The 11,859-nt window shown below is 32.3% G+C and overlaps 2 protein-coding genes across 2 annotated transcripts; both read left to right on the top strand.

The window, feature by feature from the left end:
* Positions 1-65: 65 nt before the first annotated feature.
* LOC131940602 (vitamin D3 hydroxylase-associated protein-like) lies at positions 66-5,965 on the top strand. Its single transcript, XM_059299308.1, has 12 exons — positions 66-121; positions 1,921-2,143; positions 2,301-2,411; positions 2,815-2,871; positions 3,026-3,115; positions 3,773-3,844; positions 4,054-4,115; positions 4,450-4,656; positions 4,864-4,904; positions 5,174-5,298; positions 5,462-5,587; positions 5,924-5,965. The coding sequence occupies exons 2-12, from the start codon at positions 1,931-1,933 to the stop codon at positions 5,963-5,965; spliced, it is 1,146 nt and encodes a 381-aa protein (XP_059155291.1). The 5' UTR covers positions 66-121; positions 1,921-1,930.
* Positions 5,897-10,800, top strand: LOC131940595 (fatty-acid amide hydrolase 1-like). The gene is made up of 7 exons (XM_059299299.1): positions 5,897-5,999; positions 6,740-6,839; positions 7,319-7,362; positions 7,466-7,505; positions 8,712-8,823; positions 9,744-9,892; positions 10,524-10,800. The coding sequence occupies exons 1-7, from the start codon at positions 5,965-5,967 to the stop codon at positions 10,641-10,643; spliced, it is 600 nt and encodes a 199-aa protein (XP_059155282.1). The 5' UTR covers positions 5,897-5,964; the 3' UTR covers positions 10,644-10,800.
* Positions 10,801-11,859: the final 1,059 nt, after the last annotated feature.

Below are 11,859 nucleotides of genomic sequence, written 5' to 3'. Positions count from 1 at the left end.
AATATTAACATACATGTTATAATCAGAATTCAAGAATTACAACTGGCAATTCAAACTACACTACTTGAACTTTGGTACTGGTGAGCTCTAATGAAAATTGTTTTGTAAACAAAGTATTGAAGTAATAGTAAGTTAAACAAGTGAATTAAGTGCCGATTCTTCTCCTACTTAGATCTAGATCTAGATCTAGATCTAGATTCTAGATCTTAAAGTATAAATGAATTTTGTCTGTCTCAGTTTGTTCAGTACTCTGTTTTATGCATTACTAGATCTAGATCTAGATCTAGACCTAGATCTAGATTACACAGTAATTACACCTTTTTCATTTGATCGCCATGAAACTTTGGTTGGAAAGCTGAGAATAGATCGGCAGCGAGAATACTCAGACCAGAGATTATGAGAATAATGAATAATTGAATAATACTTCAAACTTCAATGAATAGTACCAATAATACTCGGAGTATTGTTAATTAATTAATTAAATTTAATTGTTATTACAGTAGGCCTACAGTTAAGTACACTGTGTACACAGTATTACTAATTTTAAATTTATACTAGTCTTGAGACTTGAGGAGATATCTGCAATTTAGTGCAATAAAACTTTTTTTTCCGGATGGGTTGCTGCGTCTCGGCAGAGTTCCCTAGTGGCTATTTTTTAGTTTTTCTTACTAAATCTAAAATTTACGCAATTTTCAATATAAACATGACCACTGAATAATAGACATCCATATTTAATCCATTAGGCACTAATTTTGAAGTTTTTAGTTCATTTTAAACTAAATTACTTAATTTAATATTTATTGACACTCACTGCCATGGCCAACACATCTCTCCATGACAACTCTTCTAACCCTTTGATGCTAAAGAAAACCACAAATCAGGTTAGACTTTTGAAGTGGCCATGCACCCAGAGTTCATCACTAGTGATCTCAAATAGAGGTCACGTGGTTTTTAAAAAATAAAAATAAATTGGTTGTGATATGAGAGCCGATCTTATAAAAAAAGTGCCGACAATATTTGCTTTCTTTTTACATAGACTGATAGACTTAATAATGCTTTACTTATATGATCATTTTTGTACCTACATAGTTGATATTTTTCAAATTCTATTCTTTTTAATGAAACCAACTTATGAATTTAGCCTCCGTTCTCCAAACCAAATTTTAAAATGCTTTTCTGGCATATCTAACCCTGCCACCTATTGTTTGTTGTTATGACACGGAAATCCCGCCATTTTGCGCGTGGTAAACATTTTTAAATTTAATTAGTAGAAGGTCTCTGGAATTTGGCCAAAAAATCGCCGGAAGTCATGCGTCCGGTCCGGACGCCATATTGTTGTTAGCAACCGACCACGCCTCCAAGTTAGCGAGTAATACTACATTTTTATATCTGCTAATTGCTCACCCTGCACAGGAGGTCAAGAGTACTACTATAGATCTACTACTTGATTCAATGGCCAAACTGCACCATGTGCATCTGGTGCCCTGGCTGTTCTGGTGCGCCCCGGGATCCGCCATGAGGACAATGACGAGAACAGTCGTTTAAAATAGCGCCATACACTATGGATATGGTGGGCAGTTAAAATCTGTGACTAAACCAAACCAGGGCAGTCACTAGGCACTCCAGCAGTAGAGCACAGATGGGCACCCCCAGTTTCCCAGTGGCTACCTGAGCACATGGGGTCCGTTGATTGGGCGTCCTGAACAGGGTTTCAGGGGTACTACTACCTGTAACAAATTGATATTCATTGTTAACATTAAACTTGAGAGTTACTTTTCATTGTAAAGCATACATTTTAGATTGTTTACAGCTTACAGGCTTCAAGAAATAAACATCATTAATTACAGTGCTTTGTTATTGTTAGGGTATTTATGTTTTTTGTGATGTTAACAAATTGAATATTTGATTTAATATTTTTAGTTAGGAAAACATGCTCCCTCCATCCACAATCAAAGATGCAGCTGTGTTCATTTATGGCCACCCAAGATCAAGGGCAGTTCTGCTGTCATTGCTTGGAAGTTTGATGTTAAGCAAAGTTTTGTGCCAATGCTGGAGGTACTACTCAAATAAGAACAAACTTAAGTCTAAACAAGCTGAGTTATCAAAGAAAAGAGCAGTAGTTGAGGCCCAACTACTGAATAAGGTAACTGTCTCTTTAACTTTTAATGTGTTTTACCTCTACTTTACTTGTTAACTGCTGCCTGATTGTATTTGTAACCCTGACGCAAAAAAAAATACATTGGTTGTTTAAATAATCCAAAGTTATAATAAACTTGTTAATGTTTGCTAAATATTATTAGGATGTCCAATTCTATGAAGAGATATTGAGTAAAACTGCGCCTGAGTTGGTTGAAGCCTTAAAGAATGGAGACATGTTCGCTGTTGATGTCCTCCGTGCCTACCAGTGCAAGGTAGTTTTAGGTTTAAACAGTTTAAAAGATAAACACGATCATAATTAAATAAAATAGTAAAGCCTTTCACTCTATAAATTCATGCTTGCTGATTTGAAAGTCACGAATGACCTGTTTAAAAACTACTGGAGACTTCATTATCTTGCCTGGCTTAAATTGATCAAGTGAGTTATTCCTCTTTAAAGATAGAAGAGAATATTTTTCTTAAATCCTACCTCATAAATTAAACAACTTTATTGTTGATTATGTTTGGTTTTTTCTGTTAATAATTATTTGTAAAATATCAAGAAGGACTATTAAATACATTTTTGAAAATAAATTTTATTGTTGAGATTTATCAAAATTTTTTTAAAATTCTGTGTTTGTTAATTTTTATCTTTTGTTATTAAAAAAATATTTTCAGGCATTGGAGCTAACTGACAGCATTAACTGTGTTGCAGAATTTATAACAGAAGCTGAGGTATCTTTTTCTTCAGTTTTGAAATCTATTGACATTACTCTAAAAAAAAAAACTAATTACACATATTGAATAATGATATTTAGTTTCACTGTGTTAAGGTTTAAACTAAAGAAATCTGGTGAGATTTTTATAAACTTATCACTTATATTTTTAGGAAAATGCAAAAGCTCTGGATGCTTTACCTGATAAAAAGGGTTTGTTGTATGGAGTGCCAGTCAGCATCAAGGAGAATATTAACATAGCTGTGAGTAACTTCATGAAAGTATTTGTTTCATAATGCAAAAACCTTTAGCTTCCACTGATCAATTTGCTGAAGTGTTTTATGGAAGCTATATGTTTTCAATAAAACAGTGTAATATATTTTATTTTCAAGTTTTTGAACTAAAGCAATTAACTCTTTCCAAAATTTGTAATAATATTAATGGAAATAGAGATAGGATTTTTCTAGGTTGCATAAAATTGACAGAAAATCTTTCATTAGTGCCTGATTTTTTAAAAATCTGATTTTTAAAGCGGGTTTAACTTTGAATAAGTAGTTGAAAGCCACTGTTATACTTGAAAAAAAAAACAACGAAATTATATAAAATAATGGGGATTGGTGTGGTCAAGTTGGTAAAGCTCATGGTTGCTAAACCAAAAAGTCTCTAGTTTGAACACCAGGGCAGATGAGGCTCGATAGCTGGGGACAGCAACTCTTCTAGTAGAGACAATTCAAAAATCAAGCAACTGCTGCCTTGTAGTTTGTTCTTGGTTCGACAAAAACTACGGAAGCAAATCCAAAAAGAAAAGCAGGCTGAAATCTGAAGCAATAGCGCATAACAAGCTGACACATAATACTTAATTAAGAAGAAATAAATAATTCATTCCTTTGAAATGTGAGTCAACTTCCTTTTTTACCCAGGGTTATGAATCCACAGGGGGAGTTGAGTGTTTGATTGGCAGTGTTGCCAAAGAAGATGCAGTTATTGTTAAGGTACACAGTTTTTTCTCATCCTGTTTCCTTTTAGTTTGATTTTTATACACAATTTTCTCTCATCCTAGATGTTATTCTTTTAGTTTGATTTTTTATACACAATTTTCTCTCATTCCAGATGTAATTCTTTTAGTTTGATTTTGATTCATATGTTTTTTAGTTACATTTTTATTGTTATCATTGAATAATGTCTACTTTATTGTGTTTAGCTGTTGAGGAAGCATGGTGCAATACCCTTTGCAAGAACTAACCTTCCACAGACAATGTTAAGGTCAGCTTCTTTCTTAATCTTCAGTTGATTGGTCATCAATCTTTAATAGTTTGATGCTATTAAAACAAAGCTTCTGAGATATTTAAAAAATTGATTTGTTTTTAATATAAGATTTATATTTTTCATCTTTAATTTATTTTTTTCCTACTTTATAAAATTATGTAACATTAAGCAATACATATGATTTGGAATTTTGTTTTCAAAATTACTTGCTTCAATTAATATATACTCTTTTATCCTATTTTATAAAAACAATATAAAATTAGTGTAATACATCTAGAAAAATGGAAGAAGTCCGAATTAAATCAACATATTACTTTTTTCCCACTTGCAGCTACAGTTGCACAAATTATATTTATGGAGAAACCACTAACCCCCAAGACAAAACTCGAAGTCCCGGTGGATCATCTGGTGGCGAAGCAGCAATGCTTGGGGGAGGGGGATCTGTCATTGGAGTTGGTACTGATCTTGGTGGGAGTGTCAGAATTCCAGCTGATTTCTGTGGAGTTTACTCCCTTAAGCTCACTAGAGGGCGCATCCAGTAAGTAGCATATGTTAAGAAACAATATATATTTTATTGTAGCTTGCTATAATAATTTGGTGTATGTGACAAAATAAATTACTATTTTCACTGATAACAGTAAATGATAGATTTGAAATAAGTAAATTATAAAAAAATTATCATAATTGTTTACATTTATAAAAATAATAATAAAAAAAAAATAATAAAAAAATATTTTCTTCTCAGAGGAAAAGGAGTGTTAACATTTACAAAAGGAAATTTAGGAAGTGAGTTAATTATAATTTAAACTGGAAGTTCAGTGGATACATTTGAATAATAGTTATCATTTATAAGCTTTTAAGCTATGTAAGGTAAAAGTGATATACTAGAGTTCAATAAGGAGAAGGTTTATGAAGGATAAAGTAGACAGCACAATTATGATCAAGACATGCTTTACTTAATCAATTCAAGACTGCTAAACTGTTTTACAATTCTACTATTGTTTAATTTTTCATCATCAGCCACCCTGTGATGTTCTTATTTATCTATTTTTTAGTCCTAGGTGTTTTAGGGCCCATGGCCAGGGACTTTGACTCCCTTTTATTACTAAGCCAGGCTTTACTTTCACCAGAGATGATTGAATTAGACAGGTCACTGCCCAACTTGCCCTTTGACCCCCAGGTAAAAGGTTAACCAACTTACATTTTTATTGTACATAAATACTTCACATAATGCATAGTTTTCTTCAAACTATTTTCAATACTAAACAAAACACTAACAGTAAAAAAATTCTGTCTGTCTCATTAATATTTGCAGTTTATCTATACTTAGTGTTTCCTATAAGGTGTATGAAAAGAAAACACCACTGCGTATTGGCTACTACACATTTGATGGCGTGCTACAGTGTCAGCCCCCTGTGGTAAGGGCTGTGATGGAGGCCAAGGCTGCACTAGAGAGCATGGGCCATCAGGTAAATTTACATTTTATTTATACCATTCAAATATTTGTAAATGTAAAAAAAATTTTTTACTCGCTTAAATAGATTAAATAGACTTAAATAGACCCGAAAGTCTCTAGTTCGAATCCGGGTTCAGATCAGTAGAACATCCAGCTCTGATGGGTACCTAACTCATATTAGGGAAGTTAAAGACGGCTGGACATAGTGCTGAACACACTATCCCTTCTTCAGCTTAAACAATTATTGAATGGAGCCTTTGAATAATTTTTGTTATAAAGTAGAATGCTGAAGAAAACATTTTTTTTTTGTATACATAGTTGGTGCCATTTGATTTTCCTGCCAAACTAGGAGGTGGTTTCCAGTCGGGGGAATTGTTCCTTCATGTTTTAATGGCAGAGAGGGGTGAAGTTCTCAGGAATTTGTTGTAAGTTGTGTTTTAGTTCATCTAAGATGTAGGAACAGGTGTGTTTATTAGTAAGTTCATCTAACTTGTAGGAACAGTTGTGTTGGTTACATAGTGCTTAGTAAGATTATTTAACAGCAACTCATGTTTAAGTGAAGGGGAAGTCATGGTCAGATAGTAGAGCATATGACAGCTAACCAAAAAGTCTTGAGTTTAAATTCCAGGTTCAAGCACGTAGAACATCTCTGAGTCCACCCTGCTGTGATGGGTACCTGACTCAGGTTAGGGAAAGTAAAGGTGTCAGAGCATAGTGTTGACCACACTATCTCTTCTTATGCTGAGATAATTGAAACAGGTGAACTCAACTTCACCTGCTCATGTAGTTTCCATTTCCAAAGACAAAGAGTACTTTACTATCACTTTATGTTTAAATGTGAGTTAACTTTATTTTATTTTAGAAAGAGTACTAAAGAGGAATAACGCCAAGCAGCAAAACTATTAGTACCCTTATTTTCAAGCTAGTAAACATGTAACAATACATCTTATTCATGCCTAAACATTTGGTATATAGTTAATTGAAGCTTTGACAGATAGTGATTGCAAGTAATTTTTATTATTGATGTTTATCCTGTATGGAGAAAGAAGATTCTCAAAGGTTTTCGGCAATTGTAGTACTATACTAATTTTCTAGTGATGAATTAAATTTTAAAATATTAGATAATTTAAAATGTTTTGGTTGATGTTTTTTCTTAAATCAACAGAAAAAATCAAAAAGTTACTCCCTCTTTGAAGCTTTTTCTAACACTAGGTGGACTGCCAGTTTGGTTTGTTAAAACACTGCAGTTCATTGTTGGCCTGAAGGTAAGTTTATCAACACTCACTGATTTCTACATTCCTCAAAGTAGTCTAATCAACATTAAATTAGTAATAAAGCAGACAGTGTTAGTTACCTCACAAAACAGGTACAAATACTATGGACGTTTCGACCCAAGGTCCATTGTATTTGTACCTGTCTTTAATTAGTGAGGTAACTTCACTATCTGTGTTATTACTAATTGAATTAACCTCACTGCATTTACCATTTGTATTTATCAACATTTACAAAACTGCCAGTTCTATTTAAAATAATTATTTCCGCAACAACATATATTTTTAAGGTTGTTGATAGAGCACACGATGACTAAACCAAATATTTTAAGTTTGGTACCCATGTTTCAACGTGTAACTATATTTAGTCTTATTTTGGAAAAAACTTTACCTCCAATAAAACTCAATTATTTTTTCTAAACGAACATAATGATTGCAGTTGTAGAATTTCATTTTTTTTTGTAATAATATAGGACCAGTTCAGTGCATCTACAATAGGAGGAACAACTGGATTCAAGTAAGTCCGCTTTTTGTTTATATTTTAAACCCACGGTATAACTTTTAAAGCATGTAAATAAATGTATAGCCTCACAAAAATGTACGTGTATGAATATTCACAGATCATTGGCAGACTACTTCCAGCATATTACAAAACTTACGGTATGCCATTCTTGTATTTTGATAAAAATTAATTCTTGATTAATTCGTTAATTAATGTTGCTCATTTTGCTGATTATAATAATTGCAAACTTCTTAAAAATGTAATGTTTGAAGCATCATTTTCGCAACACTAACAACTAAGCTTGTGGTTTTGTAATGATACCTTTTTTTTTTTTGAGATAAGAGGAAATAACCTGACTTGTTGGATAGAGTGATGATACTATTTGTATAATTAACTAGAATACCCGTCATCCGTTGGATAACTGTGGGTTTCGTGGGTCATCCATCAAAAAACATCACGTCTGTCACTCAGAGGCATAGCGAGCCTTCCCGGCGCCCGGGGACAAACTTTTCGATTTTAACCCCCCCCCCCCCCCCAAGATTTCGATTTTCAACCCCCCCCCCTCAAACTTTTGATGTACACCCCACCCACCCCCCCCACTCAAACTTTCGATTTGAACCCCCCTCAACCTTTCAATTTATTTTTACAAACCATTTTGGCGCCCCAACATATGTCCCCCCGAAAAAAGACAGTTTAAAATTGATATAAGTGTTGGAACGTAATAAATACAGCAAACGGACGTATTGTTAAAGTTATGACCGACAGAAAATTAGATTTAGAACGCGTTAAACTTTTGAATGGGAACACAATTTTCTTCGATAGACGCCGCCATTTTATTGTACTAAAGAGTAAACAAAAAACTGTGACGTCACGGTCCCGCCGAGTGTAGTGGTCGTTCTAAACTTTTTTAAAAAAATGGGTTACTCTGCGTATGAATAAATCAATAAATTAATTAACGTCTTTAAATAAATGTGTGATTAACAGTCTGTCTTAAAACAAAAAATTTTCTCTACCTACATACTATTTTACAGCTTTCCACGATGAGTGCAATCATGCGAGATAGTCAATCAGGCAAACAAACAAAGAAACAAACAAAAAAACAAATAAATATTCAAACATGTAAACAAACTTGACTTTTAGTAGTATTAAGATTGTATATGGAGTTAAATGGTCTCAAATGAGATGGTGTGGCCTGGAGGTAGCACTCTCTGCTGTTAACCCAAAATACTTGAGTTTGAAGGACATTTGAGAAATAAATAACAAATAAATATCTTTGAAAGAAAATACATTAATTGCCTACATTAAAGGTAGATCTTGAGGTAAACATTAGCAGTTGAATTAAAGTGTGTATTTTTAATGTACAGATCTGGCAGGAGGATTTCATGAAGGTGTGGGTTGATGAGAAGCTGGATGCTGTTATATGTCCAGTCTACCCTAGTCCGGCTGTGTCCAGAGACAAGGCTCACCAAGTTACACGTGAGTCACATTTTGACATGATCATACAACTTTTACCTTTTTTTCATACAATTGTCATATTTTATTTAAAATATATAAATGTCACATTTTTACTTAACCCTGAAAGCGGGCCAAGCCCCTATAGTGGCTTTGCTGTTACATAACTTACAACGCGTAAGGCCATGTGTCGCGCGCTTTAAGAGTTAATCATATAATAATTGTCACACTTTTTTTTTACTTATTCTTAAAATTGTCATTTTTTTCTTTATCATACAATTGTCACATTTTTTCTTTAACCACACAACTCACATTTTTACTTTATCATACAGTTGTCCTGTTTTTATTACTTCATCATACATCTGACACATTTGTGTACGTTATAACACAACTGTCACAATTCACTTTAAATATACAACTGTCATATATTTACTTAATCAAATAGTTATCACATTTTTTTTTACTTTATCTTAAAATTGTCATTTTTACTTTATCATACCATTGTCACATTTTTACTTTAAACATACAACTCACATTTGTACTTTATCATACAATTGTCCTGTTTTTATTACTTCATCATACAATTGACACATTTTTGTACTTACAATAGAATTGTCACAATTCACTTTAAATATACATATCTTATATTTACCTTATCATATAGTTATCACATTTTTTTTACTTAATCTAAAAATTGTCATTATTTACTTTATCTTACAATGGTCACATTTTTAATTTATCAAAGATGTTAAAACAAAAACTAAATAGAAAAGTTAAATAATACTAACTGTAAAACATTTCTTATTAATATTTTTTTTTTTTATTTTTTTTTAAATATTTAACAAGCATGTAAATTCTTAAATTTTTAATATGATCTAACTGTTATTTATGATTGTAATAATTTTTTTTTAAATTGCAACATCTGTCTCTGCTGTTTCATCTAGCATGTGGCATATACTGTCAAATGTACAATGCTTTGAACTACCCTGCTGGAGTAATACCTGTCACCAAAGTGACACAAGATGATGTAAACAAAACCTTTGACCCCAAGTTTTTTACTCCTAAATGTTACATGGAAAAAATTCTACAAAAAGTAAGTCAAATACATTACTTTCTGATAAGTGCATGTTAAACTGATTATGAGACTGTATTATATAAACAGATTTTCATTTAGTTCTTCATTGTTCTTAATGTTTTATATTTAAGGGGATATCCTCCAAGGCAATCAAGTAACACACATTAACATGGCCTGTTGACCCTGTCTTCAGCCTTCTTTTCTTTCTAGCCTTGCTTCCATAACCTTTATCCACCAAAGAACAATCTGCAAGGCAGCAGTTTTTTCATTTTGGAGTTGTCTCTCCAAGATGAGTTGCTGTCCCCAGCTAACGAGCCTCATCTGCCCAGGGTCCAAACTTGACCACGATGTCCCCTTTCATTAAAAAAAAAAGTTCCCCTTTCAGAACTAATGATCCATATGGCAGATGAAGTAGAGTTCACGTCTCTTGACATCAGCTTATGAAGGGATGGTGTGGTCATGACTATGCCCAACCGCCATGTACTGTCCATAATGTAAGTCAAGTACCCATCAGAGCTGGGTGGACTCTAGGAAGTCCTATAGTCACAAATCCTGATCATAACTCAAAACCTTAGGGCTAGCAATCAATCACTCAATAATGATGTCCCTTCACTTTGCATGTAAAAAATAAAATGTCCATTCATTTCAGAGCTCTAAGGACTCAGTTGGTCTTTCTGTTGGGGTTCAGTGTGTTGCCCTGCCCTACCAAGAAGAAATATGTCTACGGGTGATGAGAGATGTAAACAAATGTCTTCAAGGAAAGAAGTAAAAAGCTAAACAAACAGATAGTTAGGGCCTATCCTTGAAATGTGCTTGTCAGGTCAGGGAATCACTGGTTTAAATATATCAAAGATTTAGCTCAACAGAACATGCCAGGACCAGCCCTGAATTTTGGTTATTATTGTGTAGTTTAGTACTGTACTTCCATAAAAAACTACCCCCCTCCTTTCCACCCACCCACATCCACTGGCATTTCACTACACTTAACCAAAACATCAGTATTTATATTTTAACTTTAAATATTATGGATAACTTTTTTTTTTTTAAATATTATGGATACCTTTTTTTTTTTTAAAAACTAACAAAAGTATTTATTGCCATTAATATTGTACATTTGATATAATAGTTTTTAAAATTTTGATATTTTCTTTTTATAAAAGAAATGCTCCAAATACTATTTACTTACGTATTACTCGTATTAGCTAGAGAGATTTGTTCCATTTTGTGATTGGTGGGATACAGTTTAAATCCTGTGATAGAAAAATATAGTCAAAATATTTACATGCAATGTTTATGTTGTGTTCACAAGCTGTTAACTATTTAGTCACATTGAATGATCACTTTATTAAGATTACAGTATTTCTTTATTTCATATTAAACAGATGTTTATTTTAAATAAATTTGTGCTTTAACATTAATGCATTTTTATTTTATTTGAGATTAATGTACATATTTTTATGTAAAAGTATTTGTTTCTTTTCTTTCAAATCACAAATAATAGATTTTTTTTACATTATTTTCTTTATAATTGTTTTTAGATACATATTTTTTATGAGAAAATATCTGTTACATTCTTTTAACTGAATAAATTATATTTAAAATTATATCAAATTAAGAGATTTTTAAAGACATTATTTTACTTTGTAATTGCTTATAGGTATACGGTGTTTACTAGGGGAATAAAAAGTTGTTTTTTTCCCAGATTTATACAAATTTAACCCACCGAATTAGACAAATTAAGCATTGCTTTTTAAATAAAAATGAGCACATAAAGAGTCTAATGTGTTTTTTAAGTGTTTCTATGTGATTTATGTTTGTTGCTGTGTAACTTCAAGGGACCATGTCTAGAACTGAGAGTATGTTGAATGTTTGTTGTCTCCCTTAACCAAAAAAGTTCAACGCTGATTAAAGCTGATTATATTTTTTACCTTTTTCTAAAATTATCAGAATTTTAAATTGAAGTTCCCTTGTAGAACCTAAAGATT

This window comes from Physella acuta, unplaced genomic scaffold (assembly GCF_028476545.2).
Source record: "Physella acuta isolate Inbredline_101_S28 unplaced genomic scaffold, ASM2847654v3 ptg000323l, whole genome shotgun sequence".
NCBI classification, from domain to species: Eukaryota; Metazoa; Mollusca; class Gastropoda; family Physidae; genus Physella; species Physella acuta.
This window is presented reverse-complemented; position numbering and strand designations above follow the sequence as displayed.

Coding starts and splice junctions, on each gene's coding strand:
- LOC131940602 (XM_059299308.1), top strand. CDS start 1,931: ATGCTCCCTCCATCCACAATCAAAGATGCAGCTGTGTTCATTTATGGC. Junction 3,116..3,772: donor AGGAGAATATTAACATAGCT/GTGAGTAACTTC, acceptor TTTTTTACCCAG/GGTTATGAATCCACAGGGGG. Junction 4,657..4,863: donor CTCACTAGAGGGCGCATCCA/GTAAGTAGCATA, acceptor TTTTCTTCTCAG/AGGAAAAGGAGTGTTAACAT.
- LOC131940595 (XM_059299299.1), top strand. CDS start 5,965: ATGGCAGAGAGGGGTGAAGTTCTCAGGAATTTGTT. Junction 7,363..7,465: donor GGAGGAACAACTGGATTCAA/GTAAGTCCGCTT, acceptor GAATATTCACAG/ATCATTGGCAGACTACTTCC. Junction 8,824..9,743: donor CAAGGCTCACCAAGTTACAC/GTGAGTCACATT, acceptor TGTTTCATCTAG/CATGTGGCATATACTGTCAA.